General features: G+C 35.5%; 1 protein-coding gene across 2 annotated transcripts; it reads left to right on the top strand.

Moving 5' to 3' along the window:
- Positions 1 to 6: 6 nt before the first annotated feature.
- NFYB (nuclear transcription factor Y subunit beta) lies at positions 7 to 15,420 on the top strand. Of its 2 annotated transcripts, XM_023527328.1 has the most exons (9): positions 7 to 139; positions 1,889 to 1,963; positions 7,903 to 7,971; positions 8,234 to 8,327; positions 9,743 to 9,873; positions 11,622 to 11,819; positions 13,058 to 13,139; positions 13,911 to 13,990; positions 14,302 to 15,420. In XM_023527328.1, exons 4-9 carry the CDS (start codon positions 8,234 to 8,236, stop codon positions 14,332 to 14,334), a joined length of 618 nt encoding a protein of 205 aa, XP_023383096.1. In that variant the 5' UTR covers positions 7 to 139; positions 1,889 to 1,963; positions 7,903 to 7,971; the 3' UTR covers positions 14,335 to 15,420. The 2 variants fall into 2 exon arrangements, with proteins under 2 accessions (XP_023383096.1, XP_011385195.1); XM_011386893.2 differs by lacking the exon at positions 7,903 to 7,971.
- The last annotated feature ends 2,856 nt before the right edge of the window (positions 15,421 to 18,276 follow it).

Genomic DNA, 18,276 nt, shown 5'->3' with positions numbered 1-18,276 from the left:
CGGGCCCGGCTCGTGCACCTTCGTGGGGAGGAAGCGAGGCCCCCGGGAGGAAGGAATGGATTTGGTCTCCCCGCAGTCTGGTTTACACGTAAAGAATGCAGCCATCTGGCGGCTTGCGGTCCCTGGACTTGCCCCGAAGGTGGGAAGGAAGCCTTTGGGATTGGACTAAGGTTTAATCTTGGGTGGGAGGCGGGGAGGATATGCCGGGCCTTAGGAGCAGTAGTCTCTGAGAACAAAGAATTACAGAGCACCTACAAGTCGTAATCTCCCTCAAAGTGCTATAACAAGATAATTTAAACAAGCTTAGGTAGCATACGACCTTTAAAAAAAAAAAAACAACATCCCACTAACCCTCGTGGACTTCACAGTTCGATGGTTTATGCCACGAATCACTTGGCTGGTTTGGGCTCTCAGTATGCAAACTAATCAGCAACATAAAGTGATGGGGTAAACCAATCAATAAGTGGCATTAATAAATAGGGGTTTTATTGGTAAAGTTGCAAGTTTAACCAGAATTCCTTAAAAAGCAATTATTTCTCCGTCCTGCTTTTCTAGCTTAATTTAAGGATTGATATTGATGCAAAACTCTGGTTGTGGATGATGAAGAATGGAGGGTGGAGGGAGGGTCTGCTGCTTTTCTTGGATACAAATTTGCATTTCTTCAAACACTAAACAGATGTATGCATTCCCTTGAGCTTTCACATATATCATAACCTGCCTTTAAGAAAATAAATACCATATGAGGCGGTATTGTTTTTCTTAGTATACTGAATCTAAAGAAATACTGATTCAACTATTTGGGTGAGTGATTGTGGTGAGGTGTGACACCCGCCCCTCCCCCAGGCAAAAATAGATAAATATATGTAGCTGATAGATTTTAAGTGTTCTGAGAATTTTTGTTTTTCAAAGACACCCTTAGCAAATAGCTCTTATAGCTACAAGGAAGGAATTTTCTGGGCAATTTGGGGGTTAGAAAGAGGACAGTATTTCAAAAGATATTAGAAATTGCTTTTATAGTGTCAGCCTGTCTTTGCTATATGCACCTTTGAAATGGCTTTTTAAAAATTCAGTTCAGTGGCTACAGTTTTTTTCTGTTTACTAGATTTCGTGCTGGAATGCATATATGTATTTTTTTTCTCATAATTAACACTGAAAGGATGTTTTTTTTTTACACCCCCGCCCTTTAATTGTTTCACTTGAAAAAAGGAAAAGAGCAAATGAGAAATGGAGATTGTAACACTGTAATTGATAGCAATTTATTCAGCTATGTACAGTGAGAATGAAGAGCTATTCAGATGCAATTTTAGTCCAAAATGGTGGTGCTTTAAAATGATAAATAGAGGTCTTGACTGATTGTGTTATTCTGTGTATGTTCTCTGGACAGCATGGCATATTTTTTTCTAGTATAAGCTGAGAGATTGAATTTAAAAGCATTATATTTTGAGATACATTTTTCTCCCCTTCTGAGTTTTTGGACCCCTCAATCTCTAAAACATTAAGAAAACCGTCTCCTCAAAATTCAGTTGATAAGTGGGGTGTTTGTGTCTTGGATACTAATATTTTAAATGGTTTAGATGTTTGATTTTGGTCTCTTGCATATTATATAATTTGGTGTGACGAATATGTAGTGAGCATGACTAACTTCAGGGTTACATTAAAGCATTACCTACCCCTCCACAATGGATTCAACTTTTTAAAGTTCAGTTCTCCAAAATAAATCTTCCAGTTTCACAAACATTTGTCGGGTGCCTGCTTTTTGCACCATTTTATACTCTGCAGCCCATTGAATAAGAATAGTAGGTAAAATTATACATGCCTTTTAAAATTTTACTAGGAAGAAAGCCTGTAGGGTGTACGTTTTTATTACTAATAGGTGTTTATCTCCTAGGTTGAAATTGCGCAAAGATTAGACACCGTTTGAGACGGTGTTCTTGAACGCCACCGACAACAGTATTTCATGACAGTACGTATGTTTTACTATTTTTGATTTGTACAGTAATTAGCTGGAAACAAAATTATAACTGACTTGTATTGGAGATTCCTGATAAAATGGATGCCTTTCAAGTCTAGACAGGTAGTATCTATAGTCATTCCTGGTGCTTCCTTCTTTTTAGTGACTTGCGTGTTCTGTTTCCTGTGGGCCCCTAAGTTCTGTCAAAGCTACAGTGTGAAAAGTTTGTTCCAGCTCCTAAGAGGCACTGTTTATCTGGTAGGGCTTTAGTCGAATTGACTACTTAGAGGACAGTTACATGCAGAATGGAAATGGTGGTTCTAAGAGTAGTACAAGTGAAGTGGCGGGGTGGGTTTGGGCAGTTGGTAGTGGCCTAGAGGGAACCTGTAGGGCTCCAACTGCACTTTGAAGGATGAGTGGCATTTGGATAGGTGGAGGGCATCACCAAATGCAAAAGCCTGAAGGTAGGGATGAATACTTAGGTTTAGGGAGTGGGGAGTAGATAGATTTTCATGGACAAAGTGGAGATTTCATAGGATAATCTAATGAAGAGATACCCCTTGGCCTGTCTGGATACTTAGTTCTAGATCTGCTCCTGTATCTTTGTCATCAGGCATGTCACAACTTCCTTGAGCTCTGATTGCCTCACTGCTGAAATAAAAACTGCACCTGGCAATTCCCTAAGTAAGGCACATTCTAGCACTAAATTTTTATCAGCCCTGAAGATAGAGTTGAAAACAAGATTATAGTTAGGTTGAGTGGGGGATCCACTCTTGTAAAGCCATGAAAACTCAGGTGGATTTGATGAGAAGACTTTTAGAATCATTATAAATTTAAGAGCTGTAGATGCGTTTTAGAGAGATTACTCTTAAAATATTGTGTACTCAGGTTGAATAGTGATGCAGGGAAAATAGAAAAGGAAGGGCATATCTGGAAGATACTTGAAAAGAGGTAAGGGATGTGATGACAAAGAAATCTAACTGGGAGGTGAACAGTGTAAATATATATATGCCTTACTGTTAAAGGGTACAGCTGAAACTTACTGGATTTCATTAACCAATGTCACCATAAAAAAATAAATAACTTAAAAAAAAGAGGTAAGGGATTATTAGGTAGAGCTTGGAAAAGATAAAAGAACTTTAGATGACATTGGTATAATTAGCCTGTAAGAGTAGAAGGGTGGTATTATTCTTAATAGTATTGCAATAGTTGATAAGGAGATCAAGGAGCCCTCATCCATTGCCTCCTTGGAGGGCATGGGGAAGGTGAGTTTCATCTTCCAGTATCTTATGTTTGCAGTGACGAGATATCAGCCATGTTCTACGGGCATGGGTTGTTGAGTGGCAGGCAGGATATGGTTGTAGACTTAGGATTTATGAATATAGAAGTGATATTTAATGAATTCGTTAAGAGAAAAAGGGAAGAAAGAGAAAATGATAACCTTGGATAAATAACGGGAGGTGAGGAGGAGAGAATATTGCTTTGGAAATCAAGGGAGAAGAGATTCCAAGCATAAATGAGGGGCCAGCAGTTGGCCAGCACTAAAAGACAGTCAAGTAAAATGAAGGCAAGATCACGGGCAACTTCTAAGAGTGGTTTCAGTGTCATATTCAGTGCCATGAGGAAAGCACATATCAAAGAATTTCGGAATGAAGAGGTATGTAAGGATTGCCAGGGTAGAATGAAAACTGGACAAGGGTGTGGAGCAGACTTAAGGTTTTATATGTACTTCTGTGTGTTTAATGAGAGTCTAAGCATGTTTAAGGAAGAGTGAAGAAGCTGGTGAAGAGGACTGAAGATAGCTCAGAGAGGAGGAATCTTTGTATTTCTTGTCCTCAAAGAGATAAATAGGAATGTGATTCATAGAGCAAGTAAGAGGGGTTACGTGAGAGAAAAGTCTTTATGGCTGGAAAGAACGATGAGCACTGTATTTGAAGGAATAGTAATCACACAAGGTTACATTTGTTGAGTTCTTACTATGTATCATGCTCTTGGCTAAGTGCTTTTTCTGTAATCACTTCTCATAGCAACCCCATTTTAAAAATGGGGAAGCTGAAGCACAAAGAGGATGGGAATCAAAGACACAGAGCTGGTAAGTGGGGAGACTAGCTTCAGACCCATGTGGTCTGTCCCTAAGGCCAGTGCTCCATCACTGCTTTCTGGTAAGATGAATCTGAAACCAGGTACATTTCTCACCACTTCATAAATATTGTCCTTGTTTTTGAGAAGCAACTTTAGGTGTTTTCGATATACAATCCATAGACTTAGAATTTAGAAGAGACAAAAGATTTAGGCTTACTGGCTATAGGAAAAACTCAGGAACAAATACTTTGAAGTACACGAGACTCTAGATTTCATTCCCATTTACTGTGTCACCTTTGGCATGTCAGCCTCATATAAGCTCGGTTTTCTCACCTCCTTCACAGGGTCATGAACATTGCGTGAGATATTTAGAAAGTGTTCAATAAATGTTAAATATATTAAAGAGGGCACTATTTACTGCCTTTGTAAGTCATTAGTATAAATATTGCTACATGAAAAAATTATAGAATAAAAACATATTAGCTTAGCCAACTGTCCATTCATTTTACATAACATTTTAAAGAACAGTATTTTCAGTTAAATAATTAGAATAATCAATAGAATTAATTTAATGGGATTTAACTACTCTGTCCATATATTTCATGCCCCTTGAATCTAATGATTTATCATTTTACCCATTCTCTTGTCATTATCTTACATGCTCTTCCCTCTTTGTTACCTGGATGAAATCCAGTACTTTAGCTTCTCAGTTCTTATACCAGGCCTGTAAGTGTCACAGCTGGACATATCAGTACTGCTGAACACTCATGGTCACCAGCTTCAGCTAGGCTCTTTGCACTGCCCAACAGTCCTGCGTACATCCTGCCCATTCTTTGCAGTGAGGGCCAGCTGTCTGCCCAGCCGTAAGAACCCTAATGTTACCCTTGGCGTTTCCTCCAGCTCTTATTCAGCCAGTTACCAAGTCTTGAGTCTACCTGCTACTAAAATCTCTTCAGTCTCTGTGTTCTCTTGCTGTCCTGGACCAGATATGGGAATGATGGTCATCTTGCCCGAATTCGGTCCTGACTGGGGCATTATGGCCCTTACTGGTCTGCCACCATTCTTGCTCTGTGGTTCATTAACTACACTGGACTGTAGCCAGAGTGATCTTTTAAAAATGAAACCTTACTCACTGTCTTTGCTAAAACTCTTCTTTGATTTGCTCTTGTTCACAAGGCGCTGCTTGATATAGCAACTACTTAGCCTGAACTATATTCCCCTATTTACTTTGCCTCGAACATTCTTTTGCTATTTTTCTTTGCCTGATTTCTCTTCATCTTTCAGTCTCAGTTTAAATGTTATTTCCTAAGACAGCCTTCTTTGACTCAGACTAGTGAGGTCCCAAAGCATGTACCAAAACATCTTTGTTTTCCTTAGCACTTGGCATTAACAATTAGTTAATTATTTGTAATTATTTAATAACTATATATAACATTTACTGAGCACTCCTATGTACTATGCTTTCTTTACATGGTAATTCCTATTCTCATCCTACTGGCTCAAGGTCTCATGCCAATACGTAGCAGGTATTTCAAACAGGTGATCTGATTCCAGTACCTGTTCCTTGGAAGTACCGACACGCCATGCTCCCCACCCCTTTCCCATGCCTACCAATTTATGTAACATTTGTCTTCTGTGCAAGGTGAGGACAGGGACTTGTGTTGTTGACCGCTTCATCACTAGTGCATAGCAAGGACCTGATAAGTACCATTTACTCGGTAAATATTTATTGACAGGCTTACTTAAAATTTATAATCTGTTTTATAAACGTTTATGTTTTAGACCTAGGAAAAAAACCTTTGAGATGTATCTATCAAGTTTTCCCCCTCATTCTTTATGCGCGGATAGAATATCGAAAGCATCAAAAATGAGGCTAATTGGTTGAATGGAAGATATTAAGTTCTTTGGGGATTCAAAGAAGGGAACACTAATCTTTGGCTTGCAGAATAGAGTAAATCCAGAAGGTTTCAGGAGGATGTGGGAACTCTGGGTTTAAAGTAGGGGGCACAAATTTTAATGGTAGAAAGAGGAGAGGAAGGCAGAAAGTATGGTGAAATGACAGAAAAGCAAACTCATGAAACCAGATGACACAACTAAGCAGATGATGGTGCAGCTTATCTTCAAAGGAGGGAGAGTGATAGCTGACATCTGAGTACTCTGTGTGCCAAACACTGTCCTTAGCAGGTGTCCATTTGTTTGATTCTGACAACTCTATGAGATACTAGTGGAACTATTTTTTAAAAGACTGAGGTTTAGATGCTGAGGCTGTTAATGCAATTGATAATCTTGCTGCTCATTCCAGTGTATGACAAGATACTGTGATTTGAACTATTTGCCTTTAATACTTTTTTAATGTAATATTTATAAATTAATTTCCCAGACCCTGGTTATTTGAAAAGTATCTAATTTAAAAAGCTAACTTAAAAAGACTCATGGCATCCTGTGGGCATTCATTTTGGAAGGATTTGTTATTGTATTTTTTCTTCATCCACTTGTATGTTCCGAAACTACTTTGGTCCTGTCTCCTGCACCTCTATCTCCTCTAGGGCATCATAAAAACTAGTCAATTCATAGCTATTGTAACTGACCTCTTTTTTATGGCTAAAAAATCCATCATCATATCTGTTAAAGACTACTCCCTTAGTACCTTGTTTGCATTTTAGGATCAAAAATAACATTTTATATTTGAGTAATGTTTCACCTTCATTTCTATTAGCTGTTTAAGACAGAGAAGGTGATATTTCCATTTTATATAGAAATACATTTAACCAGTAGGGTTGCTCATTATCAGGGATCAGTAGGAGAGTCGGAGCTCACTTACTGTTGTTTACCACCTTTTAGAGGCCGCTAAGCAGTATCAGTAACTAGGTACCCTGTACTGTTGCACTTTATTAAAGGTAGGGGAATTCTCTTCGCTAGCCCCTGAAAACCACTATAAATTATGGAAATGTATATGTATCTGCAATTATATTAGATACCATGATCAACAGATGCATCAAAGAAATGCCCTGTTATTGAAGACTTGGAAACTAGCCTGGTATTTTAGTATTAGATAAAAATCCAACAGAGATGGAAAAGGAGACATGTGTCACACAAGGACTCAAATACTTCATTTAATAACATTAAGTTTGTGCTGGGTCCTGGGACTTGATGAGCATTTAGGATCAAGTGTCTCTCCATGTGGCCTAAAAGCATATATAAATTACATTTAATTTTTGCTACACTGTTTATTCAGAGAAGGCATTTAAATTTTTCCTGCCCACAGCTAGCCAGTCCCTTATTGTTTTAAAGAGCATTGTTTCCAAAGCAGAAAGACTTCCAGGATTTGTCATGTTGATGAAATGGAATGTAGCCAGTTTAAAAGTTATGGTCAGTTTTTTCCAGATTTTGCCTCTTAGAATTCTTATAGTTTTGAGCAAAATTAATTAAGCAGGCATCTTTCCAGATGGTCATTTTAATTCTCACTCTTGTCTATGGCTGCAGTGGCCCTATCCTCAGATGCAGATCTCCAATCTCCTTGACCCCTCTTCTGTTTTTTTTAAAGAATCAAAAGTTTAAGGGTTAGGGGAAGAGAAAACTAACCTTTGGCAAGCAGTAGAGGTTGACGGGCTTGTTCAAACTGTGGGTGTACTTTTGGGTTGCATGGGTACAAACTATATAAGGAATCCATATGCTTCTTATGGCAAACAACAGTTTGAACCAAGACGTTGTCTATTGTGGAACTTCCATGAGACCACAAAGAAAGTTTGCAGCAGCAACAAAAGGGTTTTTCTGGGAATATCAGAGTTTAGCAGGGGAGTGAAAAATTATGGGTATCGGTGACTTCCAGGAGATCACTAAGCTGATTTTGGTTTCATTTGTCATTCCAGGGATACATTAAGTTGTAAGTCAGGGTTGCCTGTACTATATCTGAGGATTACACAGTTGAAAAGAAAGAGGTGTGTGTTTTAGATTCATTTCCTTGTTTTGTTTCCCTGTAGGTCTTCTGCTTACCCCTTGTGGAGGATAGATAGGGGACTCTTGTATAGTTGGCAAATTATCAAAAGTTTTCCAAATCAAGAAATATGAATGTTTTCTTTTAGTAAGCTTAAGCTATGAAAAATGGAATTGACCCATGCTGTGACAGTTTATGAGCACTGAATCTATTGTTTTTTAGACAAGTTTTATTGAAGAGTACTGAAAAACTGTTTTTCCTCATAGATGGATGGTGACAGTTCTACGACAGACGCTTCTCAACTAGGAATTTCTGCAGACTATATTGGAGGAAGCCATTATGTTATACAGCCTCACGATGGTAAGAAAGCCACAATCAGAAACAGATCACAAGTAGAAACGAATTAGAAAGTGGGAATTTTATTACTATGATGTTCTAGATTACTTTTGTCTTTACAGGAAAATTATCAATTTTGCATCACAGTTCAGTGTCCTCACTGAAGTGTCTCTAAAAGTCGGACCATGCCATTTTAATCAGAAATAGCCTTCAAAAGAAATAGCCTTCAAAAGAATGATGAGTTCTAGAAAAGAATTGTGGAAAAGTATGCCTTTTAAAAACTGGTAGTTTCTTTAAAATTTTGTTACTGATTTTCTGTTCGAGTATTAAATATGGAAAATTCTTATTCAGTTGATAAAATACATAGTTGCTAGTTATTATATGTCCAACACTTATGAACAGATTTATTTTTGTTTTTTATTCAGTATTAAGTTTGAACTATGTCAGATATTAGAAGAGCAGTATTAGGTTAGCTTATCAGAGACGATTTACTTTTGTGGCATTCTGATTTATATAAGATATATTTTTGTAGAAGTTAATTGGAGGAGGGCAATTAGTTATTTTATCCTAAAACATACTCAAACAAGTTAATTTTTATAACATCATTTTAAACCCATAAAAATGTACATTGAATCAGCTTAAATGCCTTTCTTATTTAATATATAAAAGTGGGAACTTTACTTACAAGATAATGCATTTAGTGATAAAAGGATAGTATTGATACTGGGAAAGCTTCAGTTATATATAAATCTGTAATTTGAAAATTCATTTTGTATAAGCACGTTGTATCACTACTATAGCTTTGTCCAAAAACTATTATTAAAAAACCAAACCAAACAAAAAACTATTACTACATTAGTAATAACCCAATTGGGTCAGTAATATTCAAGTACAGTTTTTCCTTTCTATATAAACTTGGCTTTGGTTAAACATATAACCTCTTAATCTAGTAATGTGCAGGGAGCCACGGGTCAAAGTCTGTAAGGGTGATAGTTGAGTCACGCAACATATATTCATGTGCACCTTCTCTGGAAAGTGCCGTACAAGTCCCAGGAAGGACACCAAGCCAATCGCTGTCCTCAAGCAGCAACAATCCAAGAGAGGGAATGAGAAATTAAAAGAATTATAAAACATGTAAGAAACGATGCAGACAGGCACTTGTGATATTCTGTGAAAAGAGAGATGATTTCTGAACGTGCCATGGAGATGTTTTTGAGCTTTTGGAGAATGTGTAGGTAGGACTTCAATAGGCAGAGTTGAGTGACAAAAATGGGTTTGAAATTAATGGGTAGGTTTAGTTTTGGCCCTGAAAGAACTGTGAGAACTGCTGTCCTGACCCTTGGAAAGAATTAGGAAACCGTTCTGGACCATTTTAGATAGTCTTGTCTATCTTAAAGTAAAAATTATGAGAGGCTTTAAACGAATTTTTATTTCTTTAGATACTGAGGATAGCATGAATGATCATGAAGACACAAACGGTTCGAAAGAAAGTTTCAGAGAACAAGATATATATCTTCCAATTGCAAATGTTGCAAGGATAATGAAAAATGCCATACCTCAAACGGGAAAGGTAATGCAGAGGAGAAGTTTAACTAGGTTTTTTTGGAGGGGGGAATCCATACTTCATGAATATAGTTAGCTATTGATTTCAGTCGTTTAGCCTTTCAGCAAATCAAATATTTCTTTCAATTCTGTATACTTGGTTACTGAACAGTGTTCCATTTTCAGTTTTGTCATGTCCCCAAATGTTCCCCTCTCCCCCACCTATTGGAAGCAGATAAAATAGAATTAAGAATTTTTAAAAATAGGTGTATCATCAGAGCTATCAGATTTGGGCTTACGATGTTGTAACTGGCAGCAAAATTAGGTCACATTGGACTGATTTGGGGGGTTGTAAAGCTTTTAAAAAATCCTTATATTTAGAAAGAGCTATTTTTATATAATTATAAATACTAACATTTAAATTCAACTGGTATGATTTTTTAAGTAGTTTTCTCTTGTTAGAATTTAAAAACTCATTGTCACTCTGCTCATCACCCGGTCTTAAAATTCACACTCTATATTATTTCATATTACATTATAAACTTCTGTCATTTTATTGTAGCTTATAAAGTACTTCTGAAATGAATAAAGCTCATAAATATATTATTAAAAGACATCACTGAGCCTAGAAGTTCCAATTTGAGAGGTCCTCTTTATGTTTTACGGGGGGGGGGGGGGGGAGCACACCTGCTTGCCATAGCTTAAATAGGCTTGGCCTGCTCAGTGCGATGCCACAGCCAACAGCCACATGTGGTTACTGAGCACTGGGATGTGGCTAGTGAATTGAGATGAGCTTGTAAGTCTAAAACATTCCAGATTTGAAAGACTTAGTATGAAAATAAGAATTAAAACATCTCAGTTTTTAAATCCATCCTGTGTTTAAATAATATTTTAGATTTATTGGGTTAAATAAAATACATAATTAACTGTTTCTTTTTTTTTTCTTTTCTTTTTTTAACATGGCTACTAGAAAATCTAAAGTTATACATACAGTGCACATTATATTATCTTGCTTGACTGCATTTATGCAACTCTTGTTTACTTTTCTCCAGGATAAATACAGGCATGGAGGTAAAAGACAGTATGTTTCAGCAAGGATTTTGAGGGTCATTCCTGTTAGAAGTGGCTTTGGAATGGCATAATTTAATCCATTAGAGTTTCACTTTCAAAGCCATACCCTTAAGAGAAGAATTGTTTTTATAAGGTGGCAGATGTGTTTCTTTCGGTAGGCTTTTTAATAAACTCAAAACCTGTACCTGATACTTTGTGCCTTAATATTAAATATGTCACCAGCTGTCATTATTTCACTCCCTTGTAAGCTGTATGTGAATTCAGTGGGTTTTTTTATTTGCTTGTTTTGTTTTTTTAAATTCTGGTGTCCTTATTCATGGAAATGCTAGAGCAGAGAAGTGGTACCTAAGTTTGTAGCCTACAATATACAACATAAATGACCGTATTGATTTTCTTGGGGCAGTTGGTGTAAGAGTTTTCATTATGGCTGGTAAGGACATCCAATGGTGGCTTTTATACCTAAATTATGTTTTCTATGAGTAGTTGTCAAGGCTTCTTTCACTTACATTTGAGTTTTTATTTCACTCTGAGGGTTGGCATTTTGATAGTAGGAATTGTGTTGTTATTAGCATATATTTCGAAGATTAAAGGTTAACACTCAGAAACTGAAGTTTACGTTCCTTTGAATAGCCTTCTATTTTTGCAGGTTGTTAGGAAGGTGATGGTTATATTGCCTGCAGACTTACCTATGATTTTTCTTTTCAGATTGCAAAAGATGCCAAAGAATGTGTTCAAGAATGTGTAAGTGAGTTCATCAGCTTTATAACATCTGAAGCAAGTGAAAGATGCCATCAAGAGAAACGGAAGACAATCAATGGAGAAGATATTCTCTTTGCCATGTCTACATTAGGCTTTGACAGTTATGTAGAACCTCTAAAATTGTACCTTCAGAAATTCAGAGAGGTATGTAAAATGTCTTCCATTATGCTTTTAAGAAAATAAGATACACTATTCACTAACTTTTTAAATGTATTGTTTAAAAATTTTATGGCGATTACATTTCTTAGACGTGTATAATGGCTTACCTTACTGCACTTAAATAGTAAGTCCTTTCTTTTCCTTTGTTTATTGCTAATGATAGCGTAGTTATGTAATGATTAAGAATGTGGACTCTGGAGAATGAATGCCAGCTTCACCACATGAACTCTGTGACCCTCATCAGGTTATTTAAGCACGTTAGGCCTTGGTTTCCTGCTCTTTAAAGTCAGGCTGATAATAATACCTACCTCACAGAATTATTGAGAGGACTAAGTAAAATAATCTATTTAGTGCACTTAGCTTGGCATATAATGAATGCTCAGTAATGTTGGCTGTTGTTATTAATTTTAAAGAGGTAGCATCTCAGAACTTGGGGCCTTTTAGATAAGAAAAAGAAGGCATTGTAACTTTTCTTATTATTGATTAAATTCTGCATTTCCTTTGGTTTATCTTTGCTCATGCATTTTGTGAAAATGAGTTGATCAGCATATTTCCATGCTTCACCTTGGATGTCAGATTCACATTGCTTTTGAAATATTTTCTTAGTATCTTCAGTGTTATAATACCATTAAATGAGTGATATCTGTATGGAATGATTAATTAAAAGTAGGAAGAGAATATGTAAACTCTTCACAGTACTTCTCCAGATCTTCAGCATCATAGAACCCTAGAGTGGATGGAAACTTAGAAGTCTTTGGTCCAAAATGTAATTTTGATTTAGAAAATTTAGGCCCCATACTTACAGTTACAGTACTGCCCAGATGGCCAAGAGCTGTATATGTAATTAAATAATAACTTGGATCATTTTTAGTAGATTTATAAGCTGAGTATTTATAGTATTTTACAGACTATTTCATCTATAAGTAGGGTTTTATTTTCCTTTTGATTAGTATAGAATTAGAATAATTTATTTATTTTTAACCATAAATATTTTAGCTTTTCTAGGTCATTATTAACAGTGTCCCGTGATGATTACTACTTATATAAAAAAGTTAGCATTTTGAAAGGCTTCTTCATATGTAATTAACCAGAAGTGTTAATAAATACTCTGTGTAGTGTTTGTGAAAATAGAAGCTCTTAATTTTAGGAAGTAAGTAAACAGTCTACTTTAGAAAAGTTTCTTTTGAATAGCAGCGATTACTTTCTTGGTTTTCCTTCCCCAGGCGATGAAAGGAGAGAAAGGAATTGGTGGAGCAGTCACAGCTACAGACGGACTAAGCGAAGAGCTAACAGAGGAGGCATTTAGTAAGCAACGTTACGATACATTTATGCAACTAAATTTGTTCTTACGAGTCATGTACATTGTTAGTGATTTAGTAGTAGATATTAATATTGTATAGTTGTACTTTAGGAATATCAGCACTGAGTACTTTGACATAACACTGTCTTGAATAGTTCTTACTATTTCATGCTCTTATATTTGAAGTCAGCGAAAGATTAGTGTAAAATTTTAATTCTGCAGACATAATCTTTCACCAATAGTTTGAACTGATTTCCAGAGTTCCTAGTTTTTGGTTTAAGATTCACATGATAGGAAGGTTGAAAATTGTAGTTTGCAGTATAAAATCTTGTGATTTAAATAAATTCAAACTGGTTTCTTTTTTAAAAATTGAGTGCTGTGTCGTTATATTGGTAAATAAAAGGTCTATGGTGGTTATAGTTCTCATATAAAATTTATATGGGGTATTTTATATTTCTCACATGAAAAGTATATGCTGCTTAGTTATGTAAGTCTTCTCCTAGTGTAGGTCTCTCCATGAATCGGAATTTCTCTCCAGTCTTTCTGCAGATTTGTACACATGGGCAATTAAGATTCAGAAAATCGAACATGCTATAGAAGAAATGTGCTTTTTAGGAAATTTTTAAAATGGAAAATTTGGGAGGTTCATGATTTTGCCCAAGATTACGTTGATAAGCAGCAGAATTGTAATGAGACATTAATGGCACAACTTTAAGGTTCAGGCTAAGAAAGTAAATGCAATTCTTTTCTCACTTTAACTTTTTCCTGCCGTTCAGCTAACCAGTTACCGGCCGGCTTGATAACTGCAGATGGTCAGCAACAAAATGTTATGGTTTACACAACATCATATCAACAGGTAGAGTATCTTCTTTGTATTTTAAATTATTTTAAAAATTGATTATATTCATTGCTAATTTTATCACAGGTAGTTCATTCAACACATTATTATTAAAATATAAATACACATTCATATTTGCATAGATTTCTAGAAAGATATACAAGAAATTAATAAAGTAGCCTCCTTGGGTAGGGAATGGAAGTCCAGGGCGGCAAGTAGACTTATTTTTCATTGTCTATTGTTTTTATTCTTTGAATGTTTATAATACGCATAAGTTCTTTTTAAACTAATTTTTCTTTAATTCTTGTCAATTTGAATTTTCTAATCAGATTTCTGGCGTTCAGCAAATTCAGTTTTCATGATCTGAAGAAATGATGGAATGGGGAATATAGAGAAGCAAGAGCGTCTGTATGATTCCGAAGCAGAGACATTAGAAGGAAATGAGTGGTGAAAGGATGTGTCTTTGTATATTAAATCGCTGTAATGTAGCTTCCTGATGCTTGACTAATTGAGGTGTTAATTCTGACTTGAGAATCTTTTTCATGAATGATTTTAAAGAAAAAATTTGGATTTTAAAGGTATTAAAATATTTTTGTTTTGTACAAGAGTTTGTTGCTCTGTATGACTCCTGTATGCATTGTATATTGCAATTTATTACTGTCAGAGATTTGTAGACAGTTTCTTATTTTCATATTGAATCATGTTACTTTTGTAATTCAAGTAAGCAGCTGGGTTAATTCATGATGTTGCCCTTTTAATAAAATATAAGGGTAGAGTTCATTTTGAATGCAAGTTGCCTTTATTATAAATTTGAGTTTGTCTTGGTTATATATCTTGCATGATAACCTAGCTAGGTTTTTAGTATTTGCCATATTTATTAAAATTAATTTTTTTGTAAAACATTCATAGCTTAAGCAGCACCATTTTTTAAAAAATGTAATTGAAAAATTAAGTGTGAATGCAGAAGCAAATATTGTCTGCCCTCAAACTCGGTGCCCGTTAACAGTGTTTACACTGTTCTTTGTGCCTGTCAAGATAGTTTTAGTTTATTGGAGCTTTTGTTAAGAGCAGATTTGTTTATTATGAGTGGTGGAATTCATTTAGGTTTCATATAGTCCCAGTGCTCATGAAATGGTGCCCCTTTCATTTTGTATATGATTTTTTCCAAAGCCTATCTTCAAATACTATAGTATCCTCTTCCAGAAGAGGAATTTTATAGTCTGATGGTAAATGTCATTTTACCTTTTTAATTGAAATGTCAAGTTTCCTATTATACTATGGGAACCAACAAACGTCAGACATCATTGTGTGTATACTGACCTGTTTCTGCATGGGCGAGTGGATGCAGTGAAGAATAGAATGAGTGCTGTGAACGGTGTGAAACAGAAGCCGCCAACTTCTAGTGTGCTGTCTCGATCTTTGCAATAAACTAAACTTAGATAATGTAACTTTGTACAATTTAGTAGTATGTACTTGGGTTGTTCCTTTTGTAAAGCGAGGATTTATATTTTTTCATCCATTCTTTAAGGTGATAATTGACCTGAGGTTTGTTTGTTGTTTTTTTTTTAATATCGGTAATTGCTATTGTATAGTTTGCTTCAAAAGGAGGGAGTTTGAGCGAAGGTCATCTTGGAAGGACACTCATATTTATAAGGCAGAAGCAATTTCCCAGATGTAGGCTGAACAGAAACATTTATTTTGCCAGAAGGAGCCTTTGGGGGCATATCTGGGCTAATCTGAGGTTAATAACTCCTTTACTACCCCTCCCATTTAAAAAATAATCTTAATTACAGAGACTTCAAATAGGCAAACAAAAGGGGGGAGGGTGGTTAAGCAAAATCAACCATCATCCTACTATGTTGAAAAGACCAATGTTAATATTTTGGTAAATATCATTTGTCCTTTTACTTGGCTAAATATGTATATTTTTATAAAAATAGGCTCATACTTGCATTTGCATACGGTTTTGTAACCTGCTTTTTTCACTTAATATATTGTGAACATCGTTCCCAGGTCATTACATAGTCTTCCTTTTTTAGTCCTCTATTACTCTGTTGTACAGCTGAACCATAATTTATTTAATACTCTGTAGGACATTTTGCTTATATACATCCTTTTACAGTTATAAACAACATTTCACTGAATCTTATGTACATGTATGGCTTTTTCTTAAGATAATTTCTTAGGAGTAGAATTGCTGGGTTAACAGATACACAAAATGTTAAGGTGTTTGATACTTACATATAAGTGTATCTTTGAAATATCTTTCATTTGATCCAGGCAGTGTGTCACTATATAACTGATAAAAAGCACTTGGTCTTTGGTTATCAGATTCTTTCTCTAAAATTAAAGATGGGGTTATGTTTAAGAATCAAGATAAAAAAGAAATGACTTTAAAATTCATGTCAATATATGCCAAAACAAATTTCTAAGTTTAATTATTTGCTGGTAGTATTGACTAAAGCTTTAAAGTAGGTAAAATCAGATCAGCTTTGGCTTATATGGCCTTCATACTCTGAAAGAATATTAGCATTCTTCATGTGTCAGGTACATAATCTTTTATGCACATAAGAGGTAGTGTTGGCTTCTTAACTTGGCTTATGTTGCCTTGAATTGAAAACATGTCATGTTTTCTTCCCCTCTGGAACTTTTTAAGTATATAAGTTCCTACATTAGTAAGGAACTATATATAAGTGATTACTTTTTTTTTCATAACTTTGTACATACTGTCTTTATGAGTAAGAGGAGAAATGGGCTTCAGTGACTAAATCATAGAAGAAGGGACTTCAGTAGCTTCTGTCTCCTCACTACCTCATGATGCTTTACTCCAGACAAAAAAATTTTTGATGCTACCTTCCTAATGTCATATACTCGGATATGATGATGTTTTAATCTTTTTGTACTTCTTTTCCTCCTACGGTGTAATATCTATTCAGTATTCTTTCCTTAAAAACATTGCCTGTTTCCTGGATTGCCTTAGTGGGTTAAAAGAATACCAGTTATCTTTAATACTGCTAATTGAACACAGTTCCAAGGGTTTAACTAGAAGGATTTCTACAGCAGTAGCAATTTTGCATGAAAATAGAAAACAGTTTCTACCATTTGTCAAGAATAAAATCTTGCAGTGCAAATTAAAAAAAATTTTTCCTTTTCAGTTATCAATGGCCCAAAATAAGACAATATTTGTTGCATTATGTGATAAAATATACATTTGAGTCACTCAAGTGATACAGGGTATGATGTGAACCAAAAGTTAGGCTATTTTAAATGTATATTTTTTTGGTCTCCCTAAATTAGATAATCTATATATTTAGGGAATACTTTATATATATTAACCTTAAACTCAGATTAAGTCATATATAGTGTGCTCATGAGTAAAAAAACTTTTTCAAGGAGCTATACTATACTGTCTGAAAAATAACTCAGTTTTGATTTCTGGTGTCTTTTAGAACTGGAAATGTTACTTTGCTTACTTGACCAAATTCAGCTTTTTCTTGCTCATTGTGCTCCAACCACCCTGATCTCTTGACTCCTTGTGCCAAGTTCTTTGCCTTCTTCCACCCCCTTGCTATGTCCTTAAACACATATACTTCCCTTTGTCTAGAACATTCTTTTCCTCTGCCTGGCTAAGTCAGATCTCAGCTTAAATTTCAGGAAAGCCTTTATAACTTCTGTAAAAACTATACCAATCACCAAATACAAAAAATAGTAGCACCCAACACTAAGGGTTATAAAAGCCTATATGCTACAGCCCCTTAGATATTTCTTTCAAAACTATGCTTCACCTTATACCTGATTTAAAGATTTTAAAACCATTAGAGTCCCTTAAACACTGGGTAGTTTATTGAAAACAAGTTGCTGGGCAAAGTCATAACAAAACAAGGCCTTTCAGCCAGGACAGGTATTTCAGAAGGCTTATCCATGCCTCTATAACCCCCAGGGCTAGGTTTACAGGAAACCAAATCCAACGCAATCGTGAGTCAACGCAAAGGAGTAATATTAGGGCTAACAGCTATTTAAGGAGATGGCAGAGGCACTCCTTTGGAGAAAGAGTACAACTTTTAAAAAATAATTTCTGTACATTTCTAACCTTGAAAGTAGCAGTCCCATAAACTGCTATTTTGCAGGACAGTGCAAAGGACAGAAATAAGCATCCTATAATTCTGTAGACTATACCATGTTTCCTACTCACATCAAGGGCAAAGTAAAGCAAATTTTAATTTAGACTTCATTTCCAAGAGTAAAGCAGTCTAGATTCCCTCAGTAACTTCCAGTTTACAAAACCAAATGTGGAATAAAATATA

This window comes from Pteropus vampyrus, unplaced genomic scaffold (assembly GCF_000151845.1).
Source record: "Pteropus vampyrus isolate Shadow unplaced genomic scaffold, Pvam_2.0 Scaffold16, whole genome shotgun sequence".
Classification (NCBI taxonomy): domain Eukaryota; kingdom Metazoa; phylum Chordata; class Mammalia; order Chiroptera; family Pteropodidae; genus Pteropus; species Pteropus vampyrus.
The sequence above is the reverse complement of the archived record's forward strand: the minus strand, read 5'-3'. Positions and strand labels throughout refer to the sequence as shown.